This window comes from Eleginops maclovinus, chromosome 19, assembly GCF_036324505.1.
Source record: "Eleginops maclovinus isolate JMC-PN-2008 ecotype Puerto Natales chromosome 19, JC_Emac_rtc_rv5, whole genome shotgun sequence".
In the NCBI taxonomy this organism is placed as follows: Eukaryota; Metazoa; Chordata; class Actinopteri; order Perciformes; family Eleginopidae; genus Eleginops; species Eleginops maclovinus.
Genome location: NC_086367.1, coordinates 21,046,260 through 21,065,028, shown reverse-complemented (window position 1 = coordinate 21,065,028; position 18,769 = coordinate 21,046,260). Strand labels below are relative to the sequence as shown.

The following is an 18,769-nucleotide window of genomic DNA, read 5'->3' as shown; positions in this document are numbered from 1 at the left end:
ACACATACTAAAGGACACAAGACATTGCTCAGACAATACAAAGTTTAAAGTAACATTTATTTTTTGCAGATTACAAAATGATATGCGAGTGTTGAGGAGAATCCTCTGAAGCTGGGCCGGGTGTCTTCACGGAGTCGACTGTTTTCACAATATTCAAGCTCATATTTATAGACGTTTCTTATCAGCTGTTTTGCTTTCATGTATGTCTGCCTGAATGTGTGTGTGTGTGTGTGTGTGTGTGTGTGTGTGTAGTCTCACTCTCTTTCAGCCCAGTAACAACCCAATTTGTGCCGTATCGGATGATGTCAGGCACCAGGACCCTCTCTGTCTTTGATCCTAGCTGTCTCCAATACATAATGCAAGAAGTTGTTTTGACATTTTGACCACGGTCCATTTTAATAATGTCCCGACCATGCGATCCTTCTACTGTCTCCATCTCTCATAATCTCTATTCCTTGGTTTTAACCATTATTTCTCAATGTCTTGATTAATGCTATTATATAACACGTCCAACAGACGTAAAAAATATGCCACATTAGCGTTATAGTATATTGCGACGAGTCAGGAATAAAATCAAGATTTAGAAAATTCATCCCATTAATAAAGCTTTGCGACCCCTTAGCCACCTTTTACAATTATAAGTCAGCAGTTACCCACAATCACTCTTAGTCTGGTTATAAAGGAGAAGTAAACAATCACAGACTGGGAACTATTTGGGGTTCATCATTTGGACCACGGAAACTTTGATTTGGTGATTGTAGGGGCTGGGGATTGATCCACCAACCCTCCAATCGTTAACAGTAACAACAAAGCAGCAGGAGCATCTCTGACTTTGGTGAACTGGACCACCTTCTCCTCTTTCCTGTCAGAAACACAGAACATCATTTAAGGTTTATTCAGTAGGTGCTTAAATTGAAGTGATGAATCAACATCAATTCAAAATGTGATTAACTAATATTTACTATTACTATTTTGGTGGCATGTTTTTGATCTTATGACATTATTTCAGAATAATTGGCATGATGTATGATTTTAAAAAATGTATGTTGCCCTGCGCTTATTAAAGAAACATTTTAGGTTCAGTAAAATCTTACACGGCAGAGGATGCTTCTCAGAAATAAAAGCCGATTTCCTTGGAACTCGCCCTCCTCCGGCAGGACACTTGGCTTAGTAGGCAGGAGAAAAATAGAGAAAACATTAGATTATAAAACATCAAGACACAGCAACTTCTGGTTCATCAGACGGACGGACGGACGGACGGACGGACGGACGGACGGACGGACAGACAGACAGACAGACAGACAGACAGACAGACAGACAGACAGACAGAACGACAGACAGACAGACTATCATATAATTGTAAAGATAATAAATGTTGTTATTCTGCTGTATAGTATTTAATCTTACATTCTGGTTCATCTTCTAGGTATATGTTAACTTTGAATCCGATATAAAAGCTGCAACACACATGAAATCCTACATTAAGTAGAAACAGGGTAATACACTGATCAATGGGATAAAGGCCAACTGGTAGTAGGGCTGAGCAACATACCAATTACATCATAATATAATAAACAAATACCCTGTGTGTGTGTGTGTGTGTGTGTGTGTGTGTGTGTGTGTGTGTGTGTGTGTGTGTGTGTGTGTGTGTGTGTGTGTGTGTGTGTGTGTGTGTGTGTGTGTGTGTGTGTGTGTGTGCATTAATCCCAATAATAATCTGTGATGAATCAACATCAATTCAAAATGTGATTAACTAGTATTTACTATTACTATTTTGGTGGCATGTTTTTGATCTTATGACCTTATTTCAGAATAATTGGCATGATGTATGATTTTAAAAAATGTATGTTGCCCTGCGCTTATTAAAGAAACATTTTAGGTTCAGTAAAATCTTACACGGCAGAGGATGCTTCTCAGAAATCACGTTATAAAGCATCAAGACACAGCGACAGCAGGTTCAACAGAGACTCTCAGTGAGATCACAGAAGTTCAGTCATTGTTCTGTTCCCTTCTGTTAAAGTAGTTTGTCAATAGCTATGGTTAGTTATTTACTTAGTGCATTTACACTTCAGAAATCTCTACATAAATATGTCCACAGGTACTCATGCTCTGCTGCTGCTTTGAGCTAACAAAACAAACATAGAGGTTAAATCATAGCGTGTTTCTGACCTTGTCAAGAAGGGGTCGAGCGATGTTTCCTTCGGACCGCTCTCCTTTGGGCATACACTGGGTGTTTGGATCCCAACCACAGAGGTTCCAGGAGGACGAAGCCAACTCTCTCTACTCCCAAGCTCATTCATTATTGCAAGCCTGTTCCTGTGCCTGCATGACAAAGACAAGGTAGTTTAAATATGGATGCCATCACGGTGCTCACAGTTTGTGCATACTATGTCACATTAAAGAACTAAAGTAACCTCACCCTAAAGAAATGCTGGGTTATTTTATACAACCAAACACTGGGTTAAACATTTTGGGTCATTTTCTTTGGTCTTTGGTAATTTTGTCTCGTGATCAATCTCGAACAAATGTCCTCAACATCCATATCGTATCGTATCTAGAGGAAGGAACGCGTTTCTTTGATTAAATAACTTTTGTTTCTACCTAGTAATATTCTCGAGATAAAAACACGCCTTGAGATGTCTTTTGGCATTTACAGTGCAGTGTACATTTTCAACATTTCAACATTTTTATCCTGAATAAATAAAAGTTGTTATGTGTTTTTATTCCATCTGGTTTATTGATTAAATGGTCAGAATGACGACTGTTAAACGCATTTCAAGCTCATTTATCTGACTGCAACCAACTAATGATTTATATATTTCATAGGAGTCCTTTATGGGGACGCTGGGGACATGTCCCCACCCCTTTTCATTAGGATCATTTTGTCAAAGATGTTCTGAAAAAACATTTTGCACAAGAGAACATGTACAATCTGGAGGACGGTTCACATTTTTCGGGTGTCTGGTAAAGTGCCACACGTTCAATAGAAATAATTGAATGGAGAAAAGCTTTGCAGCAACCAGTTGTGAAAAAAAACTATTGTAAGCAGTTGTGGTTTTTATATCTGAAGAAGGTGTCCCACCAGTTTTTCTACTAAAGTGCCGCCCATGATTTCATTATTAAATGAAATGAGCAGTTTCTCAGTGATATCTTTAAATTGCTTGTTTTGTCAGTGCAAAACTCAGGTCCATCCATCCATCCATCTTCTCCCGCTTATCCGTCAGGGTCGCGGAGGTAACAGCTCCAGCAGAGAGCCCCAAACTTCTCTTTCCCTGGCCACATCAACCAGCTCTGACTGGGGGATTCCAAGGCGCTCCCAGGCCAGCGAAGAGATATAGTCCCTCCACCTGGTCCTAGGTCTACCCCTCGGTCTCTTCCCAGCTGGACGTGCCTGGAACACCTCCCTAGGGAGGCGCCCAGGTGGCATCCTCACTAGGTGCCCGAACCACCTCAATTGGCTCCTTTCAACGCGAAGGAGCAGCGGTTCTACTCCGAGTCCCTCCCGGATGACTGAACTTCTCACCTTATCCCTAAGGGAGATGCCAGCCACCCTGCGGAGAAATCCCATTTCGGCCGCTTGTATCCGCGATCTCGTTCTTTCGGTCATGACCCATCCTTCATGACCATAGGTGAGGGTAGGAACGAAGATGGCCCGGTAGACAGAGAGCTTTGCCTTCTGGCTCAGCTCTCTTTTCGTCACAACGGAGCGGCAAAGCGACCGCCACTCGACCCAACTCACCACCAGATGGTGATCAGTTGACAACTCCGCCCCTCTCTTCACCCGAGTGTCCAAAACATGCGGCCTCAGGTCCGATGATACGATAACAAAATCGATCATGGACCTTCTGCCTAGGGTGCTCTGGTACCACGTACACTTATGAGCATCCTTATGTTCGAACATGGTGTTTGTTATGGCCAATCCATGACTAGCACAGAAGTCCAGTAGCAAACCACCACTCCGGTTCAGATCAGGGGGGCCGTTCCTCCCAATCACGCCCCTCCAAGTGTCTCCATCATTGCCCACGTGTGCGTTGAAGTCTCCCAGCAAGACTAAGGAGTCCCCTTCAGGAACCCCATACAGGACTTCTTTCAGGGTCTCCAAGAAGGCCGAATACTCTGAACTGCTGTTTGGTGCATAAGCACACACAACAGTCAGAGTTTTCCCCCCCATGGCCCGCAGGCGTAGGGAGGCGACCCTCTCGTCCACTGGGGTAAACTCCAACAAAGCGGCACTCAACCGGGGGCTTGTGAGTATCCCCACACCTGCTCGGCGTTTCACACCTTGGGCAACTCCGGAGAAGAATAGAGTCCAACCCTTATCCAGAAGTAAGGTTCCAGAGCCGACGCTGTACGTAGAGGTGAGCCCCACCAGATCCAACTGGTAACGCTCCACCTCCCGCACAAGCTCTGGCTCCTTCCCCCCCAGAGAGGTGACATTCCACGTCCCCAAAGCCAACCTCTGTCACCTGAGTCTGGTCCGTCGAGACCCTCTGCCCCAGGTTCATCGGGGCACACAAACCTCTCCACCACGATAAGGTGCTGGTTCTCGGAAAGGCAAAACTCAGGTATTCACTTTAATATTATAATAGAATGAAAAGCAGGAAATACAGGACAAAATATAGATATTCACTTTTTGTAACAGATAAAACTGCGAAAAACAGGAAATCTCCATGTTTAATGATGAACACAGCAGTTATTTTACTTGTTTATTAGCACAACTATTTGAAGGTCAAGGGGAAAGTAGGCCTGAAGCAGCTGTTCACCTGTTCCGTGTTTTGACGACTTTCAAAAACGCAATTCTAAAGTTCCTTTAGGTTGTTCTTTGGACCTAACAAGATAACACCAACACATCCATGATACTCACAATACCATTAATATATATCAATACATTACATTACCTTTTAGACGGTGAAAACAAACTGCGTCACGAGGATAGATCAAAAGTGAAACTGTCTTGTGAACGTCCTTAGAAACGTCACACTCCGTAGAGTCTTCCCTTCAAAATAAAAGCACGAGTCAAAAGTAACCGTGGTTATATTTCTGTATTTCATATGAATTACTACTTGCAGCACAACGGGAGGAATAACACTTCAAACGTGGATTCAAAACATTTTTCTTGTTATGTTTTATTTTTGTGTCATTGTTTTAGTGTTTGGGATTTATAATAGCTTCCGTGTCATGAGATCCACTGACTCAAAATCAATGCAGTATGACTCACCTCTTTTTTATTTTATTGTAGTCCACCTTTTAATTCATGGGAGCATTTTAGTGTTTTTTATTGAACATTTTCACTAGGGGACAAAATAGTTTATGGACCTAATTTTCCTCACAAATGACAAGCAAATACATACCATTTAAAAGACAGACACATACTAAAGGACACAAGACATTGCTCAGACAATACAAAGTTTAAAGTAACATTTATTTTTTGCAGATTACAAAATGATATGTGAGTGTGGAGGAGAATCCTCTGAAGCTGGGCCGGGTGTCTTCACGGAGTCGACTGTTTTCACAATATTCAAGCTCATATTTATAGACGTTTCTTATCAGCTGTTTTGCTTTCATGTATGTCTGCCTGAATGTGTGTGTGTGTGTGTGTGTAGTCTCACTCTCTTTCAGCCCAGTAACAACCCAATTTGTGCCGTATCGGATGATGTCAGGCACCAGGACCCTCTCTGTCTTTGATCCTAGCTGTCTCCAATACATAATGCAAGAAGTTGTTTTGACATTTTGACCACGGTCCATTTTAATAATGTCCCGACCATGCGATCCTTCTACTGTCTCCATCTCTCATAATCTCTATTCCTTGGTTTTAACCATTATTTCTCAATGTCTTGATTAATGCTATTATATAACACGTCCAACAGACGTAAAAAATATGCCACATTAGCGTTATAGTATATTGCGACGAGTCAGGAATAAAATCAAGGTTTAGAAAATTCATCCCATTAATAAAGCTTTGCGACCCCTTAGCCACCTTTTACAAATATAAGTCAGCAGTTACCCACAATCACTCTTAGTCTGGTTATAAAGGAGAAGTAAACAATCACAGACTGGGAGTTATTTGGGGTTCATCATTTGGACCACGGAAACTTTGATTGTGTAGGGGCTGGGGATTGATCCACCAACCCTCCAATCGTAAACAGTAACAACGAAGCAGCAGGAGCATCTCTGACTTTGGTGAACTAGACCACCTTCTCCTCTTTCCTGTCAGAAACACAGAACATCATTTAAGGTTTATTCAGTAGGTGCTTAAATTGAAGCTGAAAGTGGGATGGGGCAATATGGACAAACATTCCTATCCTATAATTTTATACCAAGATAATAATTGTTGTTATCCTGCTGTATAGTATTTAATCTTACATTCTGGTTCATCTTCTAGGTATATGTTAACTTTGAATCCGATATAAAAGCTGCAACACACATGAAATCCTACATTAAGTAGAAACAGGGTAATACACTGATCAATGGGATAAAGGCCAACTGGTAGTAGGGCTGAGCAACATACTAATTACATCATAATATAATAAACAAATACCCTGTGTGTGTGTGTGTGTGTGTGTGTGTGTGTGTGTGTGTGTATGTATGTGTGTGTGTGTGTGTGTGTGTGTGTGTGTGTGTGTGTGTGTGTGTGTGTGTGTGTGTGTGTGTGTGTATTATTATTATTATTATTGTTAATAATGCTGTCAATTTATTGAAACAATTGATTGCATTAATCCCAATCATAATCTGTGATGAATCAACATCAATTCAAAATGTGATTAACTAATATTTACTATTACTATTTTGGTGGCATGTTTTTGATCTTATGACATTATTTCAGAATAATTGGCATGATGTATGATTTTAAAAAATGTATGTTGCCCTGCGCTTATTAAAGAAACATTTTAGGTTCAGTAAAATCTTACACGGCAGAGGATGCTTCTCAGAAATCACTGCGGATGCCGATGGACCTAGTCCTCACCGGACCGGAATCTTGCCTTATCATTGAGGTAGACAAGAGAGAGAAAACATTAGATTATAAAGCATCAAAAAACAGCAAGTTCAACAGAGACTCTCAGTGAGATCACAGAAGTTCAGTCATTGTTCTGGTCCCTTCTGTTAAAGTAGTTTGCATATAAATGAAGCTCAGCGCAAGGTCTATCAGGAAGACTGGATGTACTTCACTCACTCCGCAGCTGATATATAATATACTTATAATCAGCTCATCATGGGTGTTCTCTTTAACCACTCACACGTCACCATTTTAAAGCTGCCATCAAGCTTTAAAATGGCTCTCCTCTCTCCTGCAGCCAGCTGTGATTTCAGGTGGTTTGCTGCGGCTCGCCTCCACCCCATTCATCACATCCAGCGCCCAGGAGAGCTGACCCAAAGACCTCATCGCACCTCTTCTTCCCATGTCCTCATCAAATCCAGATCTTCAGCATCACCTTCAGTTCTAGACCCCGGAGTGGGTATCCTATATGCTCAAGGCTGCATTTCCCCCTTCAGATATATGATATCAGGATCGGGGTCTAATCGCCTAAGACTATAACATTTCTATCATTTCTATCGTATGTGTCAAAAAATGTTCTTTAAACAAACATGAAGTCTGTCCTGATGGAGCTATGGTTAGTTATCTACTCATGGGGATTGCATTTACACTTCAGAAATCTCTACATAAATATGTCCACAGGCACTCTGACAAAACAAACACGGAGGTTAAATCATGGTGTGTTTCTGACCCAGTAAAGAAGGGATCGAGCGATGTTTCCTTCGGACCGCTCTCCTTTGGGCGTACACTGGGTGTCAGGATCCCAACCAGAGAGGTTCCAGGAGGAAGAAACCACCTCTCTCTCCTCCAAAGCTCATTCATTATTGCAAGCCTGTTCCGGTTACCGTGCCTGCATGACAAAGACAAGTTCTTACAGCTCTATCACAGTGCTCTCGTTGTAATGTGTCACGCTGGGTGAAGCATGGTGGCTCATTTTTCTTTGGTCTTCGTTTCTTTTATCTCCGTCGTGATCAATCTCCAACATAAGTGCCATTTGAGCATGAAATCCAATGCATAATTTGCCTCGATACTAGCTTCACAGTGTAGTCACATCACTTTAACCTCGACTCGAAGACATCTACATAACGTCTCAAAACGAAAAAGATGTCGGTGCAGTTGACATTACGTTTGACATTTTCTAAATGTCTGCGATAATAAGTTACAAAACAGAAAGACAGTCATCATAGACTCTGGTTTTACTTCATGTCTTTATAAAACACTTCTTACTGAACTTTTCATTTTAGGATCAAGAAGGAGGACAGAAAGAAGGATGTCTCTGCCGCTTTAAGACGTCTCTAACATGCATTTTAACCCGTTTCATTGCCTTTTTCAAATGATACAAATACAATGATATTACACGGACACTTGTAATGAGATTAATATGCATATCAAATGACAGTACCTTTAAGTTGGTCGTTTGCAACCCCATCGACAGACTGTTGGTAAACTCCGGCAGAAGTGAAAGTGCGTATACCCTGCCGATGCTGCGTTCAAAGACCGCATGAGTCACTTCCCCCGAACGAAATGATTTTCAAACCAGTAGTCACAATATGAAGTTATTTGGTGCAAAATATCCTAAATAAAGTCTTGAGGATGACTAAAAGTTTGGTGAAAAATGCACGTATTCATGTATTTTCTGTCCCCCTACAGTCTGCGTGTTTGATTATAGAGGAATACTGTTTTCCAAATGACACAATAGACACCAAAAATGTATAAACACTTGATTTTATTCTCAACAGAATAATCCAACAAAAGGTGTAGAAGCATTTTCAGCGTAATAAAAATGAAGCTCTGGGATAAAAAAAAAAGGGCTGCAATAATCAGGGTGGGCTTTAAAGTGCAGGAACAAACACTGGCTGACCGGAATACGACTTAGTGAAGTCACACAGTGCATAAAGAAAAAACCTCATTGCATTTTAACTGAGGACAGAGTGAGAGGGCTGCACAGACAGAATCACAAGAGGATCATATATCGTTTCAGATACTTCTATAACTAATGAACAAGCAATCACAAGATATTTCAAACGTCCCCGGGCAACTGTGCCGGGAATAAAGGGCAAATACATTATATTACATTTATCTGCAGGGATCTGGGAATTTATTGCAAATTTGTGCCTTTGCAATCCAGAAAATGCATTTTACAACCTTTTAATGTCTTAAAAAAAGATGCTAAATCACCAAATAATGCATTTTAAATGAGCACAGCATGGTTTCCACTGTGATTAAGATGTTTACCTACCTACCTACTGGCATCATACATCTTATTGGTGGCGGATAAATGCAGCCAAAAAAGGAGTTAAATAAGTCAAACAGAATAATAGATGTGATCACTTTAGTTCATGGCTGTGCAGCCCTCTCGTGTCCTTCATAACACACAGCTCTACAATGGAAGAACCTCGTGAACGTACAGTAATGACACAAACAACAACAAACACACACGCCTGTTTACACAAACACTCACAAAACCTTCCTCCTTCTCTGCTCTAAAAAAGCCTCAAACTAAGCAACAACTAGTGATGTAATTTCTTAGGTGAGCAGCGTATAAAAATAAACTTTATGTTACAAAGTAGTGGTGGTGGAGGATGCTGTTTTCATTCCGTATCAATGACGTGAAAGTTAAAACAAACAAAAAAGGCCAACAAACCCAAATCTGTGCTCCGTTAAAGGACTTTTGACTCGTAGATTTATGATTCGAGAAAAAGGGGGAAGACACGGAGATATCAGCACGTTTTAATCTTAGCTTAATAAAGCACATAGTGTTGGCAACTGATGTGCTATAGTAGACTTATAATGGAAGTGTTTATTCGGGATTTAGACAGATTAAAAGTCACGCATGTTTGAGAATTGAAGTGTCGTATCAAAGAACGTAAGGTCCGGTTATTAGCTTTTCCATCCATATGTCTCACCCTGGAGCAGCTAGTGAAAGATACACATTTCTTAGTCACAACATTCTTAAATTCACAAACACAAGCTAAGTTTTCATAAACATGTGTTTTAAAACCAAAAATGTCATAATGTTTATCGTTTTTCAAACCGACAGAGCATCACATATTGGCATCTGGGAATAAATAGGGTTAGGAAATGTTCATTTAAAAGGTCCAGATAGCATTTCATGTTTTGTTAGGAGGTGACATCTGACTTTTAGGAAACCCTAGTTTGTGTCTCTCATGTGTTACCATTACATTCACCTCAGAGCGCCACACGTGTCCCGCTTTATACGCTATAATTGAGAAGCAGCAGCGTTAGGAAATGTCCCCCTCACATTTTTAACACTGAGATAAACCTGCTGCATCGATGCATCGACTTACAGTGAGACCCTCGTGTGTTTGTAGGCGACTTGAATCCAGCACTGCAATGAGAGACTTCAACACAAACCAGTTAACCAATGAAACCTTTACAGAGTTAATTAGATCCTTTGAACACAGCGAGTAGCTGCAGATAAGAAAACAGGGATTGATTTTGTGGAACTCTTAGGAATGATACCTTTAAAGACTTCTGGGTATTCATAGTTCAGAAATAGGGATCTAAAGCTCTGAGTACAATGTAGTGACACACAAGAGGCACAAACCAAGCCAAGTTTTAGAAATATTAACAAAGTTGATTGGGGCATTTATTTTTCTTGCACTGGCCTTAATTCTCTCACCACTTTCACAATGTAAGTCACAACGACATGGTTCCTTAAAATAGGTCCTTGGAAGCAAAACCAACAAACTCAACCAGAACCGAAAAGCTTTTGGTTGATCAAACATCTGCTAAAAATAAAATAAAATCAGACTTGGTTCAGAGTAAGGTCAAAGGGAATAACTATTTAAGTGTTATAAAATGATGCGGGTACGTACACACACACACCTCGTGTTAAAGTAGGAATAGTTAACAAAATAGCTCGTACAAAACTCCAATACATGAAACTACATTTAAAGCGTCTGTGTGTTTATGCTTCACTAGAGTCAGTGAATAGTCTCTCCTTAGACAGCGAAGCCTAAAGATTTAATCTGTAAATATTTGTAGCATAGAGTACAAGTTCTTAACGTGAGAATATACAAAAAAGAAGAAACATGTCACCTGAACTTACACGTCAACTTAAATGGAAGCAAAGGAAAGAAAGGGAAACCCCTAAAGAGCATAAAAGGGCCTCTTTAAATTAAGAATACATCTTTGCTGTTCTTTGCTTTTCAGGAAGTTTATCCTTAAAGTTTCCTCAATATGTTTCTTCATAATTCTGCGTCAGTTAGACAATCCTACATTTCCCAGAATCTGGTCTTTTGGGGGAAATGGGAAACTTTGGGCTCTGAAAAGCAACGCATCACACATGGCTGCTTTTTTTAATCTGCGTTGAAGGGTTTAAAGGTGGATTCGGCCTTTGACCTGCCACAGACAATGCTTTATCTGGAAGATCTGTTTAAATCTTCAAGCTGCTAACGGTCCTTTGAGACACCCAGTCCCCACTTGTTGCGGTTTATCTGACCTCTGTGGAAGAAGGCTCAGCATAATAAAAAATGATCCCTTCTAGGACCTGTAAAGTGTTTCTTCATTTCTTCCAGGAATTCAATCCCAAGAGTAAAATTAACTGCAGCATATAAAGTTATTATTGAATCAAACGGTGTGCCTCGATCTGAAGTTTGACTGCATCTCTGAAGTTATGAAAGGTATGAATGTGTGTTATAATGTTATAGTTAAACAGTTTTAAAGGATCTTGAGGCTGAAAAAACAACCGTTAAATCTGACAAAGTGAAAACACAGGAATTAAAATCTCCCAAAATCCAGATACTAACTTAAACTGGTACGCATATTTCCTGCGTTGTCTCTGCTCAGGCTGTTCCTTTATTTATGTAAAAACATTATGCCCTGATGTATGTATTAAAGCAACAAAATAAGAAGAACAATCCTCTCGTTTGTGGTAAACATGATGTACAAAGTTTGGGTTAAAGAGGTAAAGTGTTTCCTTGCTTATATAAACATTTCTTGCAGATTTGCCATGACGAGAACTGGTATCAGGAGCCAATGAGAAATCAGACGGAAAGAGCGGAATCAGAAATGGCGTTAATAAAAATCCAAATGATACCAAAGCCGGGGGGGGGGGGTACAAACACTTGGGTGTGAAGGGTCCATCTGCAGGTCACTGATCCTGGGCTTCATACAGCAGTTTGGCCGCCTGGGAGGAAGAGGGATGTATAATGAAAACATGTTAATGCAGGAGGAAAATAGAAACTTCCACAGCTGCACTTTGACTCATCGGCAAACAATCCCAATTTTTTCTGTCGTTCCTTTCATAAGTGAAAGAAATGTAGACTCATCAGATTGCAGCAAACAAAGACCTGGAAGTCCCAGACTCCCTTCTATGGTTCAGAATCCGTCCTTATTATGCGGTCTCAAGTTTGGCGACTATGACAGTCAGATGTTCTAAGACAGACCCTCACACCAGCTCAGTACGCATCATAAAACTAACAATAATGATGTATTTAATAAACTACTACAACAATTTGACAATCTTTCTTATTCTGCAACAGTTTCAGCTTTGACCTGAAGGGGGCGCCAGAGGAGAGGCCGTTGTTTCTCTTTCACCTCTTGCTTTGTTTTATTCTTCTTTTTATGTCTTAAGTATATTTTATCATGCACTGTTGGAGGAGCTTCGGACTTTCGATTTTTACAATGAAGTTGTAGCTTTTGTGCATATTACAGTAAGTCTTTTGAATACGAGGTTGGAAAGTTAAGAAAATACCATTACTTTATTGTAATGCAGTCTTCAAAACCCAGAGAAAGACAACATTTCTGCCGTATAACAATATTATAGTATTTAAAAATCTAACAAATAAAGACCAGCCCAGGAAGTAGTTAAGTCTTAATAATGTGATGAGTCTGAGCACAAACGATTCAGGCATCGACTTTGAGTTTGCCTCTTGTGTGTGTGTTACCTTGTGCATGGCAGCGAGCCACAGCGAGGCCGCCTTCCTGTCGTCTGCAGCCTCCACCTTCAGCTGCTCTGCATCCTGGGAGCCCATCGGCTTGTAGTGGAGCAGCATGCCACTAGCCCGTGACGTCCCTCCTGCGCAGAACACACACACACACACACACACACACACACACACACGATTGATGGGATAAACTAAATAAGCCCGTTTATCAAAGAACATTTATTTTGTCATTCTTTTGAATTCCAAAACTATCAGACACTACTGACATTCCTTCAGATATTTATAAAGTTATCTCGACATTTTCAAGTCTCTTTTTTTTCTTGCTTAAGTCATACTTTGGGAAAGAGGTTTGACATTTTCTACTGTAAAAAAAAAGCTGCAAAATGATCAGATTTTTTTGTCTAGTTTTTTGTGTAAATTAAAAACACCTGCATTTTATTATTGAGTGATAAACAAAGGAAATACAAACACATCAAACATTGTCAAGATGTCAGTCTGAACACTTCAATAACAAACTCTTAACAGTGATACATGCTTTCACAGACACGCAGATGTCAGGGGAATAAAAATACAACACAAATGAGATTACGTTTTCTAAATCAATGCGTGAACACAACTTTAAAGATAAGATGATGCACCAGACAGAGAAGGATGAGTCTTTGAGACACACAGGCTGCATGCAGGAGGGGAAAGGAGTTATTGGACAAACGATGCACGCTCCTTGGGATTAACTGGTGTTTTGTTTTCCGTAAAAACATGAAGCAGGATAGTACTTTTAACGGCTGCACTGAAAACCTTAAATAAAACGTGGACATTATAATTCTAACTCCTACATTTAAAAGCCACGCAGCTTCTTTTTGTTTTGCGTGTCTTTTCATTCGGTTTAAACTTGGTATTCCTGCACTGCTGCAGATTACTCTACACATACTATCTGTAGAATAAGATTCCACTGGTGGCTTTCTAGGAGTGTTTGTAACTTGTGTCTAATGTAGTAATGTCAGGTTCATCCCTTTCAATCCCTATTTGATGGAGTTAAGTTTGCCAAAAACCATTTAGACTGCTGTTAAAACTGTACTGTTTTTGTAGTATTAAGGGGGATCTTGCAGCACTCTTGTGAAAATGTATATTCATTACATAACTTAATTTATTACCCAGAAAATACTAACATTTCATCCATTGAATCTCGCTAATCCAAAAGAGGATTCTGTTGTGGTGATATATTAAGACGGACCTCAATAAAAGCTTTAAACATAAAAAACTTTCAGTACAGTTCTAGTGACTTCTCCTTTTCATGCAGCTTCATGCACATACAAATGAAAAGCCAAGACAAATGAGATCTGGGAAAAAAAAAGAGAAGCATGGAGTGACGATGATGACACCGGATTGACGCTAACGCTAACCTTCAGAGAGATACTGACTGTCCAGCAGGCTGGTGTACGTGTGAATGTCGCTCTCTGAGCCCAGAGGAAGAAAAAAGCAATAGAGGGGAAAGAGTTTGTTCGGGTTAGTTTGGAGAAAAAAGTTGTAATCATTAGATTATGCAGATGTTTAGTTCATCAATCAAGAAAGAAAAAACATGACCATAGTTTTCAGTCATTTATACAAAAGAAGACGATAAACGACCGTTCATTTTTAGCAATCCACATCAGTACAATAAAAAGCAACAAACACGCATAAGAAATATGTATTTATATGCATGGGATTTGTATTTGTCTCACCTCCTGGACTCGACCCGTCTGTCAGGATCTGCATGCTGGAGATCCGAGACAGCTCCACCTCAAAGTGATTTTCACCGTCCAGGAACAAATACCTGGAGTTTGATAAAAGAAACACAAAGCTTATGATTCAGATCCACATTTAATACATGTTTTGTATACGTCAAGAGAAATATCTGTGTACGCAAGATGTTGTTATCTTTGGCTCTTTGCATATCACACATATAATAAGGATTTTAAAGCTGACCTGTGATTGTTGGAGAGGCGACACGTCATGGTTTCAGATTTCTCCGACGTTCCCAAAGTGACGACAAAGGAGCCGCCTGGAAAGAGGAACAAGTTCACATGTGGTAAACTTTAAAGACGGGAACATTAACTCTGTAGCTTTCGCAACACAGCAGTTAAACTGAGCCCTTCTACTGAGCTAAGTTCATCATATTGTATTTTCATTTAATTGTCAGGCAGCTTTGCACAAAAGACACTGCATCAATAAATAGAGTTTCGCCTTCCTGCTGATCTATTCATAACTCCATCATCAATAAAGCAGGAGCCTGACAGGCTGCAGCTCCGGGATGCTGATGGATTTTTTATCACGAGCTGCTGCTGTGTATTTATAGCCACTCATTGACCCACAACAACACAATGCATTATCAGGGCAGGAGGAGGGGAGGGGCACTCTGTATCTGGTTAGAATGTAACAGTGCGTGTCATGGGACATGTTTCAGGTCAAAGGGTCATAAACTGAGGTAGCTAGTTTAAGCTTCTCAAAGGAGCTGATTTAATGTTGTTCTTTGACTTATATGGCAGCTATAACTGGATGTTTTGAGGGGTTCTTTAACGGCTGCTCATAAAACAAGCATTTAAAATATGAGACTTTGTATTGAAAATATAATAAACAATTTTCTGACAATTGTTGAATTATTCTGGTTGAAAAAAAAAGCAAGGGGCTCGTCAATTTACATCACTACCTACAACAAAAAAGTATTTTGAGTATCTGTTCCATTTGTCATTTCACTTTTGTAATTTGGAAAGTAGACAGTAATGTTCACCGTGTCCATACCATATTTAACCCTATTTTCTCAATGTTACAAACCCTGAATGAAGGTGATTCACAGTTAAAAATAATAGTCTAAGGCTGGACTTCTCACCTCCCAGAAGCACTTTGAGCTGCTTGTCGTAGAACTCCATCTCTTTCTGCGAGGCGAGGCTGCACTCAGCGCACTGCCGCACCGGATCCACGAAGCACATCCGAGGCAGAGCCACCTTCTTACTGCAGCACTTATCACAGAAACACCGGCCGCACCGCCGGCAGTGGTGCTGCAGGGAACAGGAGACACATTTACTCACAGATACTTGGTTTGAATGTTAAAGGAATGTTTGATACACTGTGTCACATTAAAGTTGACACAACAACATTACAAAGTGTGTGAAAACAAATACTTTTAAGAAGTAGAAGGTTTAACAGAATAACTACATTGTGTCTCTGCCTTTTGGCTAGGATCAAGTGTGGTATACAACAACTGCCTGCACTGACATTACTTTTGGTGCGACGTGCAAAAAGCTTCAGTCATTCTCATTTTCATGTGGTCAATCATTTCATTATCATATGCATTAATCATTAAGAAAATGTATTTCAGGGGGCACTGAAGGTTCGATCAGACCTTTTGGACCCTATAGAGTTGTCCAATACTGTAATGGAAAAGAAAAGGACTCAAATCAAATCAACTGTAAATTGTCATGCAGTATATTGATATATATTATCAAAAGAGTTATGGGGATCAAATTAAGTACAACAAAAATAAATAATGTCCTTTCTGTAGGAGTATGACTGATGCAATAACAGGAGTTCTGTCAGCAAAAAGGGAAGAAAAATCTAAATAGCTGACGCTTTTCTGAGAAAATGTAAATCACTGACGCTTATAAGATAAACTGAGATCATCTGGTGTGAAAGCAAACTAGAAAATGTTTAGAGCTGCACTTTTTACTACAGACACAGGAAGTTCAACCTTTTCAGCTGTTGAAAAAACACATTGATATGCCTCAATGTAGAGAACCTAGAATACTCAAATAAATGCAGAGGAATAAAACAGAGAACTAGGAAATGAATAGTAAGTTAAGTTAAATGCAGACAGTAATAAAGGTAGCTAGAAAGGTTAATAAAGTATCAGCAAAAAACTTACTGAACTGATTTTGCTGTAAACAGAAATGTTTTATGGAAAATATGGAAAGAGATGTGGAAAGAGCAGAGGCACAGATAGAGTGTTATTATGTCAGTAGTTACAGGAAAAACAGTCACCACAGAGCCCTCTGGGTGCCAAAGTAAATTAACAGAAGCCAAGTGGCGGAGTAAACAACCTCAGGCTTCACAACACTTCACAAGCCTCTAATTCTTATTTTCTACTTGCATGTGTATCAGATAAAGCTGTGATTTGTTGACATGGCCGTGTTTGCAAAAACAAAACCAACCTTTCTTCTGATGAAGTCAAACTTGGTGTCGCACTGCATACATCTGGCACACTGGAAGACAGGAAAAAGTAACAACAGGATGTTACACAACATGCTGAGCCAGGCAGAATCAAGTTGAGCAGTTATTTTACAAGATGTCTAACCATTAAGTCATCAGCAAAACAAAATTATTTTTTTAATGTTTCAACGCCTGAACTCATTGCTGCTGTAACAAAATAATGTCAGACAGAATAAAGTTCAATCTATCCACCTAAACACAGTTAATAGATTAATGTTTAGCACAAAAATCAACAGCCGAGAGATAATTAACTGTATTGGCTGTAGTCCAGTGTACATCAGGGCAAAGTACCAGGGTTAAGGGACAGTTGTTGTCTTTGTTAATCTTCTGCAGTTAGCTTTACTTCACTGATAGACACGAAGCTACTAGCCTAGCAGGAGCTACACTTTGACTATCGGGAACATAGCCGTAAGCTAACAATCGAAACATGTGTGATTTGTAACTTTAACCATTTCCGGTGAGATACAACTTCATAACTGGGGGTGTAAGCTTTTATTTGTGATGTAACTAGCTTGTTATCTAAGGGGGTGGGTTAGCTGCCAGGATGGCTGTGTTAACGCCCAGTCGCGGGGCCAACTGCGATGTCCAGCAGCCGTGCTAAGTTAGCCACAGTTAGCATGCAGGACACCGGATGTTTAGAGGATTTAACTTCAAAATAAAAGAATAATCATAAACGTTGATCAAAATTAATCGAACTACAATATAGAGATTTGGAAAGCAATGCTTCAACACATAGCATAACCAGGAATAATTCACATGTTTTTAAATAAGTATTATCTTTATCTTTATTTGAATCTTACTTTATTGTACTCTCGCTGGTTAGGTTTGCAAACAGAGCGTTTATTTTGAAAATCTCAACCGGCAGAGCAGTGTCAAACGTCAAGCTAGCTTCTCGCAGCTCCGATAGCTTTTCGCTGTCAAACAAATCCTCCCTGCCTTGACTTACCTCTTTATCGGGGACCCACTGCGGCTCGTTCAGGGAGAGGGGGCTGTGAAATGCTCCGTTTTCGGGCACCATGCGCAGACCGCTGGGGCTCCGGACCAGTTTCTTTCCATCAGGCAGCGCAGACATTTTTCCTGTTAGCAGCTGTTTCTCCTTCTGCCACAAAACTCCAGTCCTCCTAGTGTACAAACCCTCTGTGTATGATTGACAGGGGGTTTGACCAATCAATACCCAGAGCTGATATCACGTGGTGCGTTGGGTTCAGTGGAGTGTTTTGGTTTTTACAACGCCGCCCAAAATAAATAACGAAAATAATTAAATTAATTAAAAAGTCAACCAGGAATAACTAGTAAAAACAATCAAATACATTTAAAACTCAAACCAAAATATTAAATATTAAATAATGTATAAATAATTTTAAAAAGTGTAAAAGTCAAATCGAAATAATGAATTAAAAATATAAAACCAAAGAAAAACTCACCCCAAATATGTAATAACATTGATCAAATAAATTAAAACTACACCATAGAAAAGAAAATAATTAAAATAATAACACTAAATACATTTATATTATTATTTTAACTTGATTTCCCACCTGATAAGTAAAGATCTTATTTGTTTTTGTTTAATGACGTTTTAAAA

At 39.8% G+C, this 18,769-nt stretch overlaps 1 protein-coding gene across 5 annotated transcripts; it reads right to left on the bottom strand.

The window, feature by feature from the left end:
• Positions 1 to 38: 38 nt before the first annotated feature.
• Positions 39 to 18,308, bottom strand: zfyve21 (zinc finger, FYVE domain containing 21). 5 transcript variants are annotated; one of them, XM_063909236.1, is made up of 11 exons: positions 18,131 to 18,308; positions 17,127 to 17,177; positions 15,809 to 15,977; positions 14,908 to 14,983; positions 14,664 to 14,755; positions 14,346 to 14,399; positions 12,946 to 13,076; positions 8,436 to 12,185; positions 7,725 to 7,883; positions 6,909 to 6,980; positions 39 to 862 (listed from the first exon to the last, which is right to left on the bottom strand). In XM_063909236.1, exons 1-8 carry the CDS (start codon positions 18,254 to 18,256, stop codon positions 12,150 to 12,152), a joined length of 735 nt encoding a protein of 244 aa, XP_063765306.1. In that variant the 5' UTR covers positions 18,257 to 18,308; the 3' UTR covers positions 39 to 862; positions 6,909 to 6,980; positions 7,725 to 7,883; positions 8,436 to 12,149. The 5 variants fall into 5 exon arrangements, 4 of the variants coding, with proteins under 4 accessions (XP_063765306.1, XP_063765304.1, XP_063765307.1 ...); XM_063909234.1 differs by lacking the exon at positions 6,909 to 6,980 and adding an exon at positions 1,095 to 1,166 and having other exon boundaries at positions 7,827 to 7,883; XM_063909235.1 differs by lacking the exon at positions 39 to 862 and adding an exon at positions 5,404 to 6,207.
• Between the last annotated feature and the right edge of the window lie 461 nt (positions 18,309 to 18,769).